At 44.5% G+C, this 20,585-nt stretch overlaps 3 protein-coding genes across 3 annotated transcripts; 1 reads left to right on the top strand and 2 right to left on the bottom strand.

Moving 5' to 3' along the window:
- Window positions 1–360: 360 nt before the first annotated feature.
- On the top strand, window positions 361–4,171 carry LOC124671080 (probable ubiquitin-conjugating enzyme E2 23). Its single transcript, XM_047207514.1, has 6 exons — window positions 361–1,887; window positions 2,451–2,597; window positions 2,740–2,825; window positions 2,907–3,075; window positions 3,313–3,385; window positions 3,456–4,171. Exons 1-6 carry the CDS (start codon window positions 361–363, stop codon window positions 4,169–4,171), a joined length of 2,718 nt encoding a protein of 905 aa, XP_047063470.1.
- Window positions 4,172–7,818: 3,647 nt separating this feature from the next.
- Window positions 7,819–14,388, bottom strand: LOC124671079 (probable ubiquitin-conjugating enzyme E2 23). Its single transcript, XM_047207513.1, has 6 exons — window positions 12,754–14,388; window positions 12,528–12,653; window positions 11,625–11,993; window positions 11,372–11,444; window positions 10,595–11,300; window positions 7,819–7,912 (listed from the first exon to the last, which is right to left on the bottom strand). Exons 1-6 carry the CDS (start codon window positions 14,386–14,388, stop codon window positions 7,819–7,821), a joined length of 3,003 nt encoding a protein of 1,000 aa, XP_047063469.1.
- A 379-nt stretch (window positions 14,389–14,767) lies between these two features.
- LOC124675044 lies at window positions 14,768–20,444 on the bottom strand. Its single transcript, XM_047211107.1, has 10 exons — window positions 20,314–20,444; window positions 19,892–20,035; window positions 19,517–19,604; window positions 18,090–18,339; window positions 17,800–17,973; window positions 17,082–17,123; window positions 15,970–16,067; window positions 15,726–15,845; window positions 15,281–15,370; window positions 14,768–15,193 (listed from the first exon to the last, which is right to left on the bottom strand). The coding sequence occupies exons 2-10, from the start codon at window positions 20,011–20,013 to the stop codon at window positions 15,068–15,070; spliced, it is 1,110 nt and encodes a 369-aa protein (XP_047067063.1). The 5' UTR covers window positions 20,014–20,035; window positions 20,314–20,444; the 3' UTR covers window positions 14,768–15,067.
- Between the last annotated feature and the right edge of the window lie 141 nt (window positions 20,445–20,585).

Here is a 20,585-nt window from a genome sequence, read left to right as displayed (position 1 = left end):
GAGGGTGAAAAGTGAACCAAAATAGAGATGATTAGAATCCATACAGAACTTTGAGACAAATTTTGTAATGTGGACTTCTCTCATAACACGCCGTCGATTAGAGTCCAGCCAGAACTCGTCGAAGCTTTGATGGAATTTTTTTGCCTCATCTTAATTTGTTCAGTTGTGCTGGTCAGGGTCGCGCCTACAAATTAACATCATCGTATAGCCAAACAGGGTCTATATACGCCGTAGACTTGGGCCGCGCGCGCGTGCCGGCGTTTGGCGAGTGATCGATCGATCCATCTTGTTCAGCAACAACGAATCTATAATTCCGTAGTCAACGAAGATCATCGATCGATCTCAGAAGAGAAGCTGAAGATGGACATCCACCAGCACGACCTCGTGAGATTCGGGCCTGGACTCCACGACTGCGGCGCAGTTGAGGGCCTTGAGGCCGAGGCCACCGCGGAGGACGACGTCCGAACGTTCCAGATTATCTGCTTCGACAACTCCCTCGTCACCAAGAAGGCCAGCGACCTCACAGTCATCGACAGGAGCTACCTCAACATCGCCGACGTGGTCGCGTCGGCGTCCGACCCCGGCGGCCAGATCGGCGTCGTCACCGGCGCCACCACCCTGCTCGACCTGGTCAGGCTCGACGAGCGCGGTGAGGTGGCGGAGGCCGTCTGCGGCGTGCCGGCCTCGCGCCTGCGGCGTGCCAGGGCGCTCGGCCTCGGCGACCTAGTCGTGTCCGGCCCGTGGCTCGGCCAGGTCTCCGAGGTGCGCGTCGACGCCGACATGTCGTTCGAGGACGGCGCCCTCTGCACGGTCGCCGACGCGGAGTCCAAGTCCAGGATGCTAGAACTACTGACCGCCCACGGCGTTTTTCTTCTTCAGAAGAACAGCTTTTTCTGCCCGGGGCAGCGCGTCCGCAGCTGTTGTAGTAGCGTTTTCAAGGACGCCACCTGGCTTCGTGGACAGTGGAACACCGATCGTGATGTAGCCGTAGCCACCGTCGTCAAGGTGGAGATGTCGGGCGTCCTTGTCCACTGGATCGCGTCCAGGCACTGCGGCACTGACCCGCTGCTCCTCGAGGCATTAGCTCCTCCGGCTTACCAAAACCCTCACGACTTGACCTTCTTCTGGGTGGCTTACAACAATATGGGATGGGGGCCAGCTGACCACTGTTTCTTTACCGACCCCAGTTTGAAGCATGGTGGTTCAGATTCCGCGCATGATCGTCAACTGACGGAGAAGGCATGCTCGGGCGACGAGGACATGACCGATGATCATCATGAAGCACACAATACAGATGAAGAAGTACCTGAGCTTCCTTCTGGAAAATGCCATCTTCAAGGGGGGCACATGGAGTTGCACATGGCCGTCGCCAAGACCCAAACTTATGTCGACGTGTTGTGGCAGGACGGCACACGGCAAAGCGGCATACCATCTGAGTCCATAGCCCCTTTCAACATCACGAACGACCACGAATTCCTCCCCGGTGATCATGTGCTTGACAATGCTGCATCTCTTGACGGCGCAACCGCTAGTACCATCAACGATGATGACATTGCTTCAGATGTTACCAAACCGGCAAGGCGCGCCGGCATCGTCAGAACTGTCTGCTGCAAGGACCAAACAGTGAATGTGTCATGGTTCAAGGTGGCGGCATGCCCTAACGAGGCTAGGGAGGTCGAGTGCAATGATACCGTGAGCACGTACAGTTTGGAACGGGAATCTGGTGACAGTCCTAACCTGGGATGTATTGTTGTTCGCCTCCTTCCATCATCATGGAGCGAGATGAAGAAGAATGTTTCCCCCGCCGACCTTTCTTGGGTGGGGCATGTTATTGACCATCCTGATGGCCACGTTCAAGTCAAGTGGGGTGATGGTAGCATCTCAACGGTACGTCTATTATACGCTTATATAGTCTTGGATATCATAAAATTATCCTGGGTTCCTTGGAGCTTACAGATTTTTCGAAAACACATGGTGAGTGTGAAAATATCCTTGAATTCTCTGCACAGCTACATATAAATGACAAATGACATGTAATAATACATGAAGAGATATGATAATATTTTTGCTACAGAAAATACACTAATTATGTGTATCTACAATGGATGCACCCCACATATCCGTCCATGCATATGTGTTCAATTTGTTACTATTTTGCGGATATATATAGATCACATGTTCACATATATATAGGCCTCATGCATCAATCGATGCAGATGCATGGGCTATTTCTCCATTTCGGAAAAAACATATATATGTCGTCTTTTCAAACTATAACGAAACTCTACATATAATCTCTTATATCCTGGATATATCGGGCTCCAGTAGTAGGTCTGGGACGCTCTGATTGTATCTTCTGTTATGGGTTTCTTTTACAAGACCAACAACTCATTAAGTACACTCTGTCCTCAGCTCACTAGCTGTTGGTGACTTGATTGGGTGTGCTGCAGGTGCTTCCCCATGAGATCGCCGTCCCCCACCAGGAGGACTACATGGCAAGATTTAACGAAACAGATGAGGATAGCAGCACCGATGACGATGAAACAGATGAGGATAGCAGCACCGATGACGATGAAGAACCAGCTGTCGCCAACACGGTATCTATTCATCCAGTATTGTACTACCTCTACGCACTTCTACCAAGCACACACGCTTGGCACCAAAAAGTTTTGTTAGTATCTATCAGCATAATATATGTACCCTCAGTACGAATTAATTAGTGGGGTCATTTGATTCTAGGACAATGATTCAGTGAACCCAGAGGATGGCCATGCTGGAAGTGACAGTGCAGCAACAAGTACATACCGTTTGACTTCTTTCATCAGGTATTTCCTCCGATTGGCCGGCGAACTCTTTGCCCCGGGTAAGCGCTTCCTGAAGATCTGGCTTCCGTTATGGTTTCCAAGCTCAGAGTCACCCACAGCCGCCGAGGACAATGTCGGAGAGTCTACAAAATCATCGGAAGAGGAAAACAATGCTGCGGATGCTACCGGTGATGGTCAATATTTCTGTTTCTCACGTTTCGATGTATTGCAGAGCCCTCTGGATCACCATTACCTTGAAACCGCTGATGAGGTATTAATTTTCCGTCTAGAAAACTAACGTTACAATACAAGGATAATATGGCCAGCTAAATATTTAGAAAAGAATATCATTATCCACATCATCTCAGAACGCAAACATTCGATCACTGCACAGAGTCCAATATGCTTTAATTATGATATATTTTTCACTTGAGTTGATCTATGAGCTCAATAGGCTGCCAAAAATATTCTTTCGGAACCAACATTATGTTTATTTAACACCATACAGGGCGGTAGTCGTGGAAAAAGTTGGGTCAAGGTAGTACAAAAGGAATGGAAAATTCTAAAGAATCATTTACCAGGTACCTCTCGGAAATATTTTTCATGGTTATTGTGCATGTCCCAGTGAAATTACGAGTTCTTCATGTGCAGACACCATCTATGTGCGAGCGTTTGAGGACCGCATGGACCTGCTCCGGGCGGTGATGGTCGGGGCGAGCGGAACACCCTATGAGGACGGTCTTTTCTTTTTCGACCTCCACCTGCCGCCATCCTACCCGGCGGTGCCACCGCAGGTGTACTACCACTCCTTCGGTCTTCGCCTGAATCCCAACCTCTACGAGTCTGGCACGGTGTGCCTCAGCCTGCTTGACACGTTCGATGGCGAGGGCACGGAGGTGTGGTCCCCGGAGACATCAAGTCTCCTCCAAGTCCTCGTCTCAATCCAGGGTCTCATCCTAAACGACGAACCATACTACAATGAAGCCGGCTATGAGAGTCAAGTAGGTACACCAGCAGGCCGCCGCAACGCACTTCCCTACCGTGAGAACGCATATCTTCTCACCCTCCGGACCATGTTATACCTGTTGCGCCGGCCGCCTCAAGGATTTGAGGGATTTGTCAAGGATCACTTTGTCCGTCGGGGGAGGTTTGTGCTCGGGACATGTGAGGCGTACCTACAAGGATGTCTTAAGCACATGGAAGACGACAATGCCGCCGAAGCTGGTAAGGAGCGGCCGTGCTCGGCTGGATTAAAGCTTGCGCTAGCGAACATGGTACCGAGCCTCCTGACGGCCTTCAAGGAGCTAGGTGCCAGTGGGTGCGAAGTGTTTCAGAAGCTGCTGAGTCCCATTGCCACGTTCTCTTAGCACCACTCATTAGCCAAAAGGAGGATGTAACATTTTGTTTAAACGGCAAGGAGTAACGTGGGAAGTATTGACTTATATATGCTTTGTTCCGAGAAGAAGGAAAACTACTAACTAGCTTTTCATGGTTGATGTGTAAAAACATTCATTTTTTTCAAAAATATGTACTTTATTACTTTAAGCAATAGATCCGACCTCTGCATAGATAGGATGCACACAGCCGTACAAATATCTATTACAAAAACACCAATGATTCCCAACAACAAATATCCGAAGTTCAAAGTTCTCGAGAAATAAAACAACTAGCTAGGTGGATCCAGTCGAAGATCACGCTGCCACCCATGTTGGAAAAAATATCCCTCACTGTATCCTCCAACTATGAAGACACCTCCGTAAAGAGGTCTCGATGCTCCACCCACTGAAGAGATACCCATGAGCGAAGCGTAGATGTGTATGACCTGCAAAAGAGAGGAAGAAATATTATTGAAAATCTTGTCATTTCTACATAGTCACGACGACCAAATAACGGCAAACGCTCCCATCCTAATAAGACGCTGAAACCTAACAGCCACACCATTGAGCCAATTACCAAATGTATTGGCAACACTACGTGATGGGTATAAGATAGACCCTGTTTGGACGGCTGATCATATAGACCTAGCAAACTTACACTAAAAGAGTAAGTGTTTAATAGTCTTGTCATTTATGCAACAACATTCATGTGCTTGTAAATTAATCAATCATATAAAGTTTGAGCGCGAAAGTGTTATCTTTTCTACTGAATAAAAAAATAGCGTGAGATTTGTGAGTTTATTCGTATGCTCGTCAATGACACATTATCCTCCCTTTGTGGCAGTTGCCTCCTTTGGCAAGTCTTTTTTTTCCTTTCCTAATCAGCTTTCTGATTTTTATTAGTCTTCTGGTGATTATTAGTAGCTTAGTCAAAATAATTAGTCAAAACTATGCACGTTGCGAATAAAAGTGCGACAAAATACATCTGTTTTAGAGCTCGGGCTATATGTGCCTAGTTTTTCTGGAAATTTCTAAATTGGTATTGCAATGTTTCACAAAAATCTTGGATTCATTAAATGATGTGCACTACAATCATACAAAATAACGTGAATTATATTCTGGTCAACACAAAAATAGCAAATGTAAGGCTGTGAGGACTATTCACTATACTCATGTCCACATGTTTGTCACGTTGTGTAGCCTTCAATCAGGGTCAGCTCTGTATTTTTCGGGGCACTTGCGCGAAGTCGACAAAAAGATCCCTTAATGCTAATATATATGTATGCATAATTAAATATGTAAATATATACGTGTCTACTTTAACTTGAAAAGAATATATAGCCCTTAAGCAATATCATATTGCCGTAGAAAGAATAAAAAAGGTAGCAAAATATAGAAGTATTTTGTATTAGGTTGATTACCTCAAATATAAAACCAAATTACATTGACTTCATTGACAATGATTTTTCAGTGCTTGACGAATATCTTATTCGTGCATTCCTATATGCAAAATCACTAAGGAAAGTATCAAGATCAACATTATTTAAAGCACCTCTTTGCGATTTAATAAACTGATTCTCTCGCTTTCTTTTTCTTCTTCTCCGTACCATCGAACAATTGTTTTGGCATTGTAACTCCTATAATGGTTAGGAAATTTACATGAAATTATAACCTTACAAATTTGAATCCTAAGTTAGATATTAAATCATGGATGAGATTACAGATTGAGTTATGAGGGAAGATTCGATTCGAACGGGGGGGGGGGTTGGGTCGATGGAGCACGTCATACCTACGAGCAATGCCGATCGATGGAGGCGACCGAGTCGACAAACAGTCCAACAAAATAAGATGAACGGACAAGGCTAGGCCTGGACGAGGCGTGTGCGCGTGGTCGAAGTGGATTGACTGCTGAAGTTGCCAGGTTCTTGTTTGTCTGATGTTGCCATTTTCGTCGGGAGTGTGATCTGCGCTGCAGATTAGAGTAGCCCCCGAGACTATGTTCGGTTTCTTGCAACCGATCATAGGCTCGAAGTTATCAAACTTTTGTTCCATCGGGGCGCACCCCGTGGGAGTGGCCCCGGGTATATGTTCAGGTTCTTGCAACTGATCATAGGCTCAAAATTCTTCTTTTACCCGAGGATTTACTCGCGCCTTCTCTTCTTAAAAATGTTGATGTCTATCTTGGTTAACCCGAAGTTTTTTCCTTTCCGCTGATGAAATCCTTGATGAAAATGATGGCGTGCTCGGCTCCTTCTAAAAAAATTCAATGAATATCACGTAATAACTATATAAATCTCGCATCGTACATCTAAAAACAGATGATCAAAAGATTATTTAGGTCAAACCGTGAATACTTGACTAGTTAATATATCTCCTCTAAAAGCGCTTGCCACATTAAATATTAACTTTTAACGAAATTTTAGCATCATACATTTAAGAAGAGATGATCAATAGATTATTTGGATCAGACAATGAATACTTGACTAGTTAATATACTCCTCTAAAAGCTTGCTGCCCCAACTAGTTAATATAGCTTTTATGAAGATACTGAACTTAATGATTTCATTGCTAATAAAATACATAGATCTGGCAGCAAGTAAATATACAGAAAAAGTTCACAATCACTTACATATATATATCCTCCTCCTTACATATTATTAGTGATAGTATTCAAAAATATTTAGCAAACAATTTATCCTATATTTCTCAATATTATCAGTTGCAGGAAACTTTTGCAAAGGAAAAAACATACCATAATTAAATATAGCAATATCCAGTTTCTCGTAATAAAAATAATTCAACACATTACAATCAAATCATGTCATTAAAATATTGTCACTGGTCGGACCTTAGATAATGAACCCAACCACAAAATTTATAACTTAACAAAAAGACCGCAATTTTAAATTAAAACTCATATAAAAATTCAAAGTTATACAACACATAGTGAAACACTTATGAAGAACTAGTAAAATTATCATAAGTACAAAATCTTGTGAAATATGATAGGTGGGAGTTTTTCTTTTGTAAAGCGAGCTCAAGGAAATAGGTGCACTACGGATCCCCTTCAAAGTAGATTGTCAGCTGGACCATGTAGATTTGTTTGCGAATTCAAAGAAAAATTCAACCATCATCCTCAATGTAGCACACTATGGGTGACAGCTTATTCATCGGCAACCTAGGAATGATCGTCTCTAGTTGAACAATATTCACACACACACACACACACACACCCATTCGGTAACAGCAAAAGGGTGGTCGTCCATCTACTCCCATGTTTGCAAGAGGAGGGGCTCTTGGTCGCGCAGACTGCAATACAAAGTAGCCAAGGCAACACCGCCAGAGTCCAAATGGATGTGATGAACACTAAGAACACCAGCAGACCTCTCATTCTCAACGACAACTAGGCTTTGAGTAACCAGATCAAACTGAATTTTATTCTGTCCCCACCAAAGCAACCAATGAATGGCGCTACCAACAAGTACACTCGCCTCATCTAGAACTTCAGCAATAGATGATGGTCCAACTGTTGTTGGGACATCATGGCATCCATTGTCTGAGAAGATACTTGCAATTACGAAAACCTGACTGTCTTCTTTATAGGTGCCCACCAAGAAAACTTTAATAGGGCTCCAGAGCTAGTGGTCGTGCACATGGTCTGCAGCGTCGTCACCACAGAGCACCACCCAGTAGTGGTGCACAATCTTCGCATCGAAGAACTGTTGTGGCACCCTGTTTTTGCAGAAGTCCTGAGTGATGGGGTAACAAAAACGGTGCACTTTCGAAGGCGGGGGGGGGGGCATGCCTGCAGCCGAAGACAAGGCAGAGGATGGGAGGATTGGTGGTTGATGCGGTAACGCTGACGGAACTTGTTGTTAGTCTTGATGCTTCGCCAGCTCTTGCATATGACACTACTAGGAAAATGCATATCATCGGCGCACCAAAAAAAGGCTACCGCCGGTGCACTAGTGTGCGCTGGGAACAGGCTAGTGGTAACACGTTATCACCAACGCACCTCCTTGTGTGCCGACAGTAACTCGATTTATGGTCGGCGCACCAACCTAGTTCACCGGCGGTTTATTTTCCAAAATTCAAAAAAACACAAATCTAGATCTAGATCAAGATCTCGATCTCATCGTGATTTGTTCTTCATGTTCTTCAATGTAGCTAGAGAGTGTTGAGGAGGTGGGTCACCGGACGGGAGGTCTCCGGCAAGCTTGGGGAGGTGGCTGCCGTTGAGGTTGAGGAGGTTGTCGCCGGAGGGTCGCCAGAGGAAGGTCCTGGCAAGGTTGAGGAGGTGTTCACCAGAGGGAGGTCACCGGCTTGGGGAGGTACTTGCTGGAGGGAGGTCACTGGGTTGAGGAGGTTCTTGTTGGAGTGTCGCCGGAGATAGGGAAAGAGGAGGAGGAGGAGGTGGAGGAGGAAAAGGGAAATAGGAGGAGGAAGAAGAAGGCGGGAGGACGAGGAGAGAAAGTGAGCAAGGAGAAGAGGTCGTCGGGCTGTTTTCTTTATATACGCCAGGTTACCGCCCGCGCACCACTATGCATGTGCGTCGGTGGTAATTTTCCTTTCGAAAGCTGGAAAAAATCTGTTTTCCATTTCGATTTTGGGGGAAGTAAAAATTGTCTATTGAATTCGGATGTAATATTTTCCATATAAACAATTTGATATAAAAAACTTTTTCATCTAAGGTCGTATGCAACCAGAAAAGCGATTTTAACAAAAGACGGCGCCATTTTGCAAAAAAAGCCAAAATTCACATTTGTTAACTTTGCTTAAAACTAGATCATTTTCTATCAATTTTTTAAACTGAAAAGGCTTTCCGAGGGATGTGGAGGAAAAGTGGCAGCTCCTCTTACCGCTGGCGCACCACCATACTGGTTGTTGGTGGTAATCAAATTACCCCCAGCACACCAATATGGTGGAGCGCCGGCGATAAGGGGAGCTGCCATATTTTCCTAGCCCGAACATGGTTGACCATTACCCTCAGCACACCAAATTTGTGGTACGCCGATGGTATTTCGGCCTCATCGGTGCCCCTATATAGTGGTGCGCCGACGTGCACTTTTTTTTGGCGCGCCGGTGGTAACCCTTGCGGCTATAGGCCTTTCCCTAGTAGTGTGTTGGCCGCGTGCTCGAGGCAGGGCAGCTGCGGGGGCACATGGAGAAGGATCTCGGCGAGTACGTCCTCGCCTTCGATCAGATTCGCCTGCGACAAGGACAACGAGGAGGGTTGGTGGTGGTATCTGCTATGGCTGCTATTGTCGTCCTCTTCTAGCGGGGTCTCCCGCGAGAAGGGTTGGCGGTGACGGCTATAGCTGCTAGTACCCTCGTCTTCGTGCAGAGTCACGTGCGACAATGACGGTGAAAAGGGTAGCCAGCAGCGGCTACTGCAGCTAGTCATGCCGCCCCAATTGTGGAGCGGAACTGTCAGAGTGTGGAACGACAAGCATCTCCATCATAGATTCTTAATGAGCCTAAAGGGATGTGACAAAAATCCTAAGTTAGAGATTAAATCATGGACGAGATAAAGGATTATATTAAAGATTAAGTTATGGGCTCCACCCTGGGAGACCAAGGATAGTTGGAAATTAATCCGAATGTGAGATCAGAAATATGAAACATATAAAATTATCGACGTAAGAAATTGCAATGCAATTTTAAATAAGATAAACTTTAAGTACCATTGTTTGGCCTCTTTGATTACGATTTTATCTCACATAGTCTATCTATAAATAATAATTACTCTACCTCATCAATATAACTCACTTAGCCGTTTGTAAAATCAAGATGTGCTCTTTTCAGGTAAAAAATAGTTTGACTTTTTTTATGTACATAAAGAACATATGCCTAAATTTTATTTCTTAAACTAGATTTTATATATCATAGTATCATTTGTTTTCCTAAAAACAAGCATAATTTACTGATTAGATACTTAAGGAAATATCTTGGTCTTAAACTGAAAAGTATTTATGAACATAAGCGATATCCAGAGTACAAAGCATGGAACAGAGATAGAAAAAATATGGTGCAACCAGGTATCCAATATAATATTAACTACAAAATAATTGGACGCATGTACATTAGTACTCTTATTACGTAAAGGGAGTAACATACATATTGAATCAAAAAAAGAACAAAAGTTAATAAAACAAAAAAGGGTGTATAATCTGGGCATAGGGAGTAGAGCATGATTAGATATTAATCCAAAGATAAGTTCAAGTATATGAAATATATTAATTTAAAAATCATTAGATAACTTAAAAGTAGACAAACCTTAAGTATGTTCTTTGTTTATTTTTGTTGCTATTGTACCTATAATAATCACCCGACATAAAAGCAAACACACGAGAAATCAAGTATATACATGTTTTTAATACTATTTAATTTGAGATATTTATGTGATGTACATACGAGTGAGCGGTGCTGAGAGCATATGACTTCTGAAACTCTTCGCACCGCTGGGCGCCGATCTTTGTGAAAGCTGCCAGGAGGATAGGCAACATGTTGGCGACCGCAAGCTTTAACCCGGCTGAGCATGGTTGTTCCTTCATCGCTTCGGTGGCATGGGCATCACCGACGATGCATCCCCGCAGGCACGCATCACATGTCCTGAGCACAAACCTTCCCTGTTGGCGGAAGTGGTCCTTGACGAATTCCTCAAATCCCTGAGGTGGCCGGCGCAACACATGGAGTATGGTCCGAAGGCTGAGAAGGTAAGCATTCTCACTGTAGGGCAGCGCATTGCGATGACCCTCTGGTTTGCCTACTAGGGTCTCGTATCCGGCCTCGTTGTAGTATGGTTGGTCGTTGAGGACAAGGCCTTGGATGGAGACAACAACTTGGAGCACGCTTGATGTCATCGATGACCAGAGCTCGGTACCCTCGCCATCGAACGTGTTCAGCAGACTGAGGCACACGGTACCAGACTCGTAGAGGTTTGGATTGAGGCGTAGGCCGTAGGAGTGGTAATACACTTGGGGTGGCTCAGCTGGGTAGGACGATGGTAGCTGCAAGTCGAAGAAAAAAAGTCCATGATGGTATGGTGTCCCGCTAGCGCCCACCATGACTACCCGGAGAAGGTCCATGCGGTCCTCGAATGCTTGTACGTATATGGTTTCTGCACATAAAATTGTTACATAACCTTATTTTAGAATCATGGAATATGGATTTAGTGGTTTACTCTCACACCTGGTAAGTCGTTCTCTAGAATTTTCCATTCCTTTTGCACTGCCTTGGCCCAATTCTTCACACGACTACCGCCCTGCATTTTCTTAGAAAAAAGGTTTTTAAGGTAATATATAGATCGGTGTAGTGAATTGTAGAAACAAATCGCGCGCCATAGTTAAGCAGATCACAGATGGCTTCTAACCTTTTTCTTTGACATGACTCTAATTAACCCTGAATACCGACAATTGTTCATTTTGTAGAAATAAAACTTTACCTGGTCTGAGTGGTCAAGATAATGGTGATCCTCAGGGGTGATTTGCAATACATCGAAACGTGGGAAGCTGAACGATTCGTCGGAGGAGCTGGTGGCATCAGTAGCCTTCAACCGATCCTTGGCAATATCGTGGCACTTCAGATCCACAGCCTTACTTGTCACAGCAGCAGCGATGTTCTCCGTTGCCGCAGGTAACAAGGATGACGGCGGCGGCTGGAGATTTTTCAGGTATCCCTTACCTCGAGCCACCATGTCGTCGGTCAAACGAAACAAAGAAAGGACGGCAGAACCCAAAAGGCTTGTCGTCATCGCTGTTGGGTCGTCGTTTTCAACATCGCTACATTTGGCTGGGTTCTGCAGATTATTGTCCTAAAATCAAATGTAAGTTCACACTTAATACATCATCCATTGTTGACGAGAGAAACTTTTATAAGCAGGTGCAGAGCACACCCCCAATCTTGTATGTTCATAGGTGCATCATGAGATCCATGCTAGCCATTTTTTCTCCCAAACAACTTCTCTTTTCTTTGTATCTCGCATACCATTCAACATTTAAACTTGAAACTTTTCAGTTCATTGAAACATTTGATATAGAATGTAGGAAAAATAGTTCAGGGTTTTCATGACATTAAAAATTATATTTAATGGAATATTTTTTATTTGAATGTTTTAAATTTCTCAAAAAAGTCGGAACTGTTTCTTATACATTCTAGTTGTAATATTTTAGTGATCAAACTTTTTTGAATCCATACATTATAAAGTTTGTGAGATAAAGAAAAGATAAATTCAAAAAAAATCTGGGTGCCTAGTGACCACGTACCCGCAGGCCTGCTCAACCACAGTACTCATTGTTTACCGAAGTGGGCAGTGCCGCAGTGCTACAACTTTGAAGGATATACATACCGTGTTGGCAGCAGGCGGCTGTTGAGCTGCATCATCCATGCCATCCTCCTCCACCCAATCACCCATTTCAGTCCATAGATCCATGTAGTGGTCCTCGTTGACGACAACGATCTCATGCGGAGACACCTGCAGCATGCTCAGTAAAATCAATAACAACTAGATGAGTAGAGAATGTATACTATACTAATCTGTATGTCCATAAAAAAGTAAATATCCACATATGTACCATTGACATACTACCATCACCCCACTTGACTTGGACGTGTCCATCAGGAAGGTCAACAACATGCCCCACCCACGAAAGATCATCAGTGGCATTCTTCTTCTTTTTGATATTTAACGCCGTACTACCACCATCGTTTGTTGATTCTGACTGTACAAGGCGGACAACTATATCTCCGTAGTAGGGTGAGTAGCTCGATTTGAGATCATATGCACTCATGGTATCAATGCACTCGACATCCTTAGCCTTGCCAGGGCGCATCCCCTTCTTGAACCATGACACACAAACCGTCTGGTCCTTGCAGTCCAGGCTCCTGACGACGCCCACACGTATTGTTGCACCATCGTGATAGCCATTAGTATCAACGGAGGTATCGTTCTCGACGACGTGTTGTCCCGGGAAGAACTCTTGCTCATTCATCATAGAAAAGGGAACAAGGGTCGCTGAAGGTATGCCATGCTGCAGGGTGCCGTCCTGCCATAGCACGTCAACAGAGGTCCTGGTGCTGGCGACGGTCATGGGAAATTCGACTTCCACATGCCTCCTAACTTGTGGGCGTCGCCCCCGTCTGTGCCCCTCGAAAAAGACCTTCCTCAGCTGATTCGAATAAAGAATGCCATTATTCTGCTTCATGTGCGGTACCACATGAGCAATTAGTCCTTCATGCTCATCGTCAATCACGTCCTCATTGTTTTCAAAGCATGGGTGGTTGTTTTCCTCCTCCTCATCCTCTTCTTCTTCCTCCTGATCGTGAGCTGTAGACACATCTCCATTATCATCGTCAGTTTTGGTGGAACTAGGTGCTCGAAAGAAGCAATGGTCAGCTACCCCCCAGCTGCAAATGCGCGCGGCGCAGAAGAAGGTCAGGTCATGAGGGTGCTGGTACGCTGGCGGAGCGGATGCCTCGACAAGCTCCTTGTCCGTGCCACAATGCATCGACGCAATCCAGTAGACGAGAACGCCAGATGTCTCCACCTTGATGACAGTGCCTACTTTACGACCAGGATTCCAGTAGCCGTTAAGCCAACGTGCTGCCTTAAAGAGGGAACAAGGGTTTCTCCCGGTGACACTCAGCCCCGGGTACAAGTCACAGTTCATTTGAATGCGGTAATCTTTATGCTCGGCATCCAGTCTCGGTAGCATCTTGGACTTTGCGTCGGTAACTCTACATACAGCACCATCGTCGAACAAGACATCAACATCAATAGACAACTCCACAACCCTACCGAGCCACGGCCCGGACACGACGAAGTCCCCAAGATTGAGGCTTCTGACTCGCCGCAGGATAGACGGGGACACACCCCTGATGACCCCGGTCGCTATGCCCCGGTTGTCACGCTCCGCCAGGTCCAGCAGGGTGGTCACGCCGGTGACGATGCCGATCTGGCCGGCAATGTCGGACGCCGACCCAACCACCTGGCCGGGGTGCAGGTGGCTCCTGTCGAGCACTCTGATATCCCCGGCGTTCTTATAGACGACAGAGTTGTCGATGAGGAGGATCGCGTACGCGTCCACGGGGAGAGAGCTGTTTTTCACCGTGCTGTCCTGGACAACTAGCCCTTGACGGAGGAGACCGCGCCCAAAACTCACCAGATCTTGCAAGTAAATATTTGGCGATGACGCGGCGTCAACGTCCATCTTCTAGCTAGGTCGATCGATGTGTCGATAATCTGTCTATCGGTGAGGGAAGTTGTAGACATGTATAGTACACCTCAAGCCATGCCGGGGAAGACTCGTATACTAGGCAGACACGGACTCCTCCTGTAAAACTACCTATACATCTTTAGCCGGAATAAAATACGGAGTAGCTGTTTCACCTTCCGAGCGTGCGTGGCTGAGAAGTTCACTAAATCCAAGACTCTTTTTTTATGCATTCGTCCAACACAAAAATCCTTCTTCTCCAGTTGACTGTTCACTCGATGAGATAAGGTTGTCAAGGTCGTCTGCTACTGGAATCTCTGGTTTCTGTGTAGCAATGGAGGTCAGATCGATCGTTCATCCAAACAACAAAAAGAACTCCTTGGACAAAATGGCCTCAAATGGTACGGGTTTTCAACCATGCAATTCAGCCATCAGGCATTTAGATAACCTCAACTTTTGACAACAGTTGGTACAATCAAGGAACAAAGACAATGCATGCCTGGCCTGGCTAGCTAGACTTACAAACCACATAAAATTCTATCCCGGTGTGTAACTCAGGGGCAAAAACTCCGCAGGCATCTTTTGGCCCGTCGCGAAAAGTTACCTGGCCCCTCTGCATACTACAGCTATTGCCAAAAGCAAGCCTCTACAACAGTAATGCAGGCTGTATATAGAATCAGTCTGTCGGCACATTCTCTTTGATCACTGCTGACAAGTTTGTAGCTGCCTCTTCGTTCTTCAGCCGGAACAAGTATGGCCGAGCTACAACCTTCCCACCGTCTGGTTCACTTGACTGAGCATCCTGTGGAAAAAATATAGCATGGATCAGAGTTGTATTGGGTGAGATATGCACTGGACATATCTGACAGGGGCTGAATGTGGTACTTACTGAGGTATGAAATATCGAGGCCACTGTGTTCTTCTGAACAGTTGTTTTTATCCCCTTGTAGATCAGAGCATTCAGAAGAATTTTGCCAACCTGATACCAGAAATCAGGCATTAATATATTGTTTGTGGCCAGAAATAATCTTACAGCAGCATAACAGATATATGAAAGGGGCGTTGATCTCACACAACCTGCTAGCCAAAACGATAAAAATATTCAAGAAATTCTTCTATGGTACACTATGTTTCCATCTAATGTAGAGTACTTCATAAAAAGGAGAAGTTCAGCAAACACAACATTTGCAGAAACAATTACATAGGTGAAATATTTTGCAGAACTATATGAGATATAGGCATCTCACATCTGACATACAAAAGAATACCACCACTGAGCTGAGGATAAATGAAGTTGGATGACTATATATCAGCAGAAAAGGGAGAGAGCATACTTCATTTCTAATAACAACTGTTGGGGTGGACTCTTTCGTAGCTTTCTCTGCACCTTCTTTACATCTGATAGAGAGCTGACCAAGACCAATGTCTTTCCAACCCTTGGTAGCATCTTCGTGCTACATGAATGAAAATAAGAATGCTAAGCATATTTTGCAGAACACTTGGATAGTATCACCAGGGAAAACAAGTTGTAGATCTAAGAACAAAAATTATGCTAAACAGAGATGAATGGAAAAATACCTTCACATACACCTTGCATTTGGCTTCATGAACAACAACTATTCCTTTCTCTTCTGCCTTTTTTACAGAAGGGCTGCTGGGTTGCTCAGCTTCAGCATCTGATCATTCAAACAGGAGAAAATTTAAGTATTGAAGCAGACAATTTACTGGCAGTGAGTGAGTACAGTGATGGGGACTGGTAATGAAAGAACATACTTCAATTAAAACAACAACAAACATTCCAGATATGGAAGAGACAAGAGATGCCCACATAACCACCTCCTGCCCCTGCGTGCGCTCAAGTCAACTACTATAAAAGTTTAATTTACACCATGATCTATTAAAAACCTGTATAGCTAACCCCTCATTGTAAACCACACTGATATTTTGCTGATGTGGCATTCTACCAGGGAATACAGGTCGACGTGGCATCTAAAAGCTGTCAAAGGTTAAGTTAACATCTTGAGTGGCTCGAACTCACTGGTTTGACAACTTCAGCTGCTGCCCACAGGCAACAGCACTCCTGCCTCCAGCCTGTGTCATGCCAAAGCACTGCTTTACATGTCATGACACACTGCCTCATTCGCTGCTCATATCCCACCCTGACAGAATAACAGAAGAGCAGCTGCAGCAGTCGAGCATGTCGGCCTCAATACCTCACAGTCTTGCAAGAGGAGTTTTAGACATATGAACTAGACTATAATTTTAATATTGGGAAGGACTCAATCACTGCTATATTAGCCATGATCTCGTTGAATGTGAGACTGGGACAAGATTCCTAGCTGTTAGATCAATCAAGACAAAAAAAAATCTTGCCGTCTTGCATGATGAACTACATCTTGAACTGCATTATTTGGAGCATTCCATGAGTCAGGGGGTGTGGGAGATAGGGGGATGATCCAGATGTGGTACAGTTAGTTGATGCGGGACCGTGACAATGTTCGATGATGCCTGCTGCCAGCAGGCCAAAACCAACAATAAAACGCCATTGAGGGTTGACTTGCACTAATTTTAAGAGATGAGAGTGTTCGTTGGACAATTTTATAGCTGAGGGTGTAAACTTAATTGTCATGGTGGGGGTGGGGTGCTAAACTGGACTTTCCCTATAACTTAACAAATCAATAGATACTCACCATCATCTGCATCACCCGAAGCTTCAGCAGCATTTTTGCTTCCTGAAAGAGCAACAATAAGAAAAACTCATTACTGTACTGACAAAGAGGGCTCATAATACAGCATTTATTTATTTCGCCGTCAATAGAATGATCAAATTGTCTTCATCATCAGAGTTTCACATTTAAGTTTATAGGATGGGGAGGAGTGTGTGTTAGGCAAAACCCAGGAATGCCTAAAGCCAATACATGCTTTCTTTTCTGAATTGCATAGAAAATGGTAATTCAATACTTCGTCAAATGTGAACACAAACATGATTATGTTATGCAGTCCTTTGGCAGAATATAAATATTTGGCAAGAGTATGATTGGTCCACAAATAAATAAAATACTCCCTTCGATTCATATTACTTGCCACTTGTATGGATGTACCTAGAACTAAAATATGTCCACATACATCTATATTAGTGGCAACTAATATGGATCGGAGGAAGTAGTGAAGGTGTGAAACACAAACAACCATGCCCCAGTAAATTTGGCTGAGTTGACGATATATCAGTCATACAACCTTGGCGCCAAAATTACAATGACACCAGTTCTGGCTTTATCATTCCATTCAAATATTCGAAATAAACGCCGTAGATACAGATATCTGAAATGTCGTGTGTTGGCCCCTCATACGCGTGAAACAAAAAATAATAAGAAACCACTAATGCCATACAAAAGGAAAGTAAAATACCAGTGAGAATTGGTTGCGTGTTCACTGAAAATAGTGTTGGGGTTGGCATGCTAAAACTCTGAGAGCCTGGAGAAGAAAAAATGGACGTAGTTGGTGACGAAAAGCCGTTATTTCCGCCAAACTGGAATGTTGATTTGCTGCTGTCGCGAGAGTTGTCCTTGTTATCAAATATGCCTGCACATCATTATGAGAGAACTAACATAAATATCTAATTAATAAGTCTGGAAAAAATTACAACAAGCGTAAATGCAATATGACATATAAAGGTATAAACTGGTAAAAAGTGATACCACCAACAGCTGATGGTTTCTGAGAAGAGAATGAGAACATATTTGGTGAGCTTGAGTTCTGAAAAGCCAGGGAGGTGGCTCCTGTAGTTGGACTCTTCTGTCCATTGTCTGATCCTGGCTGCACCATGAACTTGCTATTGACAGTCGCTGGCGAAGTAGTCTTCTCAACATTGGCTGGACTTGGGGATGAAACAGCTCTCGCACCTGCTTTATTTTGCCTAAGCCAACTGACAACATCCTTGAACTTTTCCTAAGGAGATAGAATGTTATGAGATCAAGACATTATGACTTCAAGAGAAATCTGACTGACACTGTTAGCATGACATTTAAAGTGCCAAAAGTCCAACTAAGCAGCAGCCACTACCCAATAGGTGATGTGTTCAAAAATAGTATGTGCCGCACGAAAAAGTGACGTTTTGCACATTGACACATTCTTCACAATCTAACATTGACAATTGTTTTCTATTGAAATAGATGTATAACGACCTAAAATATTATAAAATTCTGACAAACTTCTCAAGGCAAATCTATGTATATGATTTTCATGTTCTCAATCTAAATATTTATAACAATTGAAGCGTTCAAAGTTTAACTCAAGACATGTCCAAAACATTACTTCTTCTGAACTAGAGGGCGGTAAAATACAAATAGTTTTAGTACATACTTGAGGACATGACAAGTGATTAATAGGTTAGACTTGAGGAGCTGTAACCTGGCTCAGAGGGCATAGCCGTGCCCAGCAGGAGTTTGAGGGACAGCGAGCACTCGACTGGTAGGTGCTTAACATGCAACAGGTAGCAGGGAAGGAGAAGATAGAGTTCAGGGATGAAAATAACTTGATAATCACATACAGCCTATAGCTCAAAATATTTGGAGACTGCAACACAACGTAGCAATGGAAATGAAACCTACAGAATTATAATCCTAATCTGATATGAGCATATCAATCTGGTACAATCCAGACTTGATACACCTCAGGATCCAAGAGGGCCTCTATTATTCCGATTCGAACTGCTGCTAAGCTGCAGGCTGTCCAGATGCTGGCTTGGGCTTGTGCCTGCTAAAGTGTATTCCCCACGTGACATGATTTCAGATTAGTATAGTTTCATAGTCAACCTACAAACTTTGGAGATCCAACAAATCAAATGAAAACAAGAGCCTATGGAAGTTTGATTAAGTGATGTCTAACAAGGTTCATCTCCACATTGGGACTCACCGGTGATATCTATTTGTTCGAAAATCCTTAATATTATTTAAGTAATCCTAACAAGTAAGGGAGTAAATTATATTTTGCCTACTGGGATCCTGACATCCACAAATCCACTAAACATGCACGCCATGGACAAAACAAAACCTTTGATCAGTGGAGACAGGAAGATATAAGATCTCTAGTTAAGCACCATACCTTACAAGACTGTGAAGCTTACCATGATTTCGGAAGCATGTGATAAGTAATCTTTGATGCCATCCTCCCAAAGTTCAGCTGGATGATTTTGCAACTGCAGTTGTACCCAGCTGCTCAAAGTAAACACGTATATGAGTGTTTCTCACGTCTCAGCAGGGAATATGCGGCATGAATGCTGATTATGTTAAAATTGTAATCACATAAAGAACTTTAAACAATATGGCAGTAACTAAATATGTAAAACCTTTATGGAATGATTAAGGACTAGATGTGCAGCAACCAGAGAGGAAACAATGAACATGGCAGCACACTGTTTATGCAGCAACACCACATTTCAGACGATGTGTTCGATATGACACGCACGAGACAAGCTATAGCAGACGGAGAAGCGTCCAACCTTGCGAACTGGGTATTGAGCGCCCTCACGTGTTTGCTGGCGGCCTCGGCCCGCCGAGGGTCCAGAGCAGCAGGCCCTGCCATCAGATGCTGGTGAGGAGACTCTGCCCTGCGAACGTCCATTACTCGCTCCCTCGCTTGATAGCTGCAGCGTTACAATAGCAAAATGAATAGGGGGAGCAAGGCGAACCAAGAGAAATATCTACCCTGCAATCATATTAGAGGCTGCTCACACGGAAGCCACAATCGTAAAAGAAGAGCTGTATAAATGCATAGGCGCTTTTACCACGACCCAGAGATGATATACTGTTCATCTACCAGCAGTCGGAGCTCAACCTGGGACTGGTCTTGTTTTAGGCGCGGATCTAGAATTTGTGAAGGTCCCCTTAAGTGGGATTTAACTAGGAGAGAACAAGCTCTTACCTCGACACCAGTGGCGAAAAACTGTGGGCGGAGCGGGGCCGAGAGAGCAGGAAGGGGATGTCCCGACGAGGAAGAACGGGGAGCGGTGATGGCGGCGGAGGGGGTGGCGGCGACGCGTGAGAGGCCCGGGGGGAAGGGGAAACAGCGGGGACGAGGTGGGACGGGGGGAACCGGCGGCGATGGCGGCGGCGCGCGAGAGGCGGCGGGTGTCGGGAGCCGGCGTCGGCGGTGAGGCTGAAATGTAGGGCACGGCGATGGAGTTATGTTGGGCC

The sequence above is a fragment of the Lolium rigidum genome, chromosome 7 (assembly GCF_022539505.1).
Source record: "Lolium rigidum isolate FL_2022 chromosome 7, APGP_CSIRO_Lrig_0.1, whole genome shotgun sequence".
In the NCBI taxonomy this organism is placed as follows: Eukaryota; Viridiplantae; Streptophyta; class Magnoliopsida; order Poales; family Poaceae; genus Lolium; species Lolium rigidum.
This window is presented reverse-complemented; position numbering and strand designations above follow the sequence as displayed.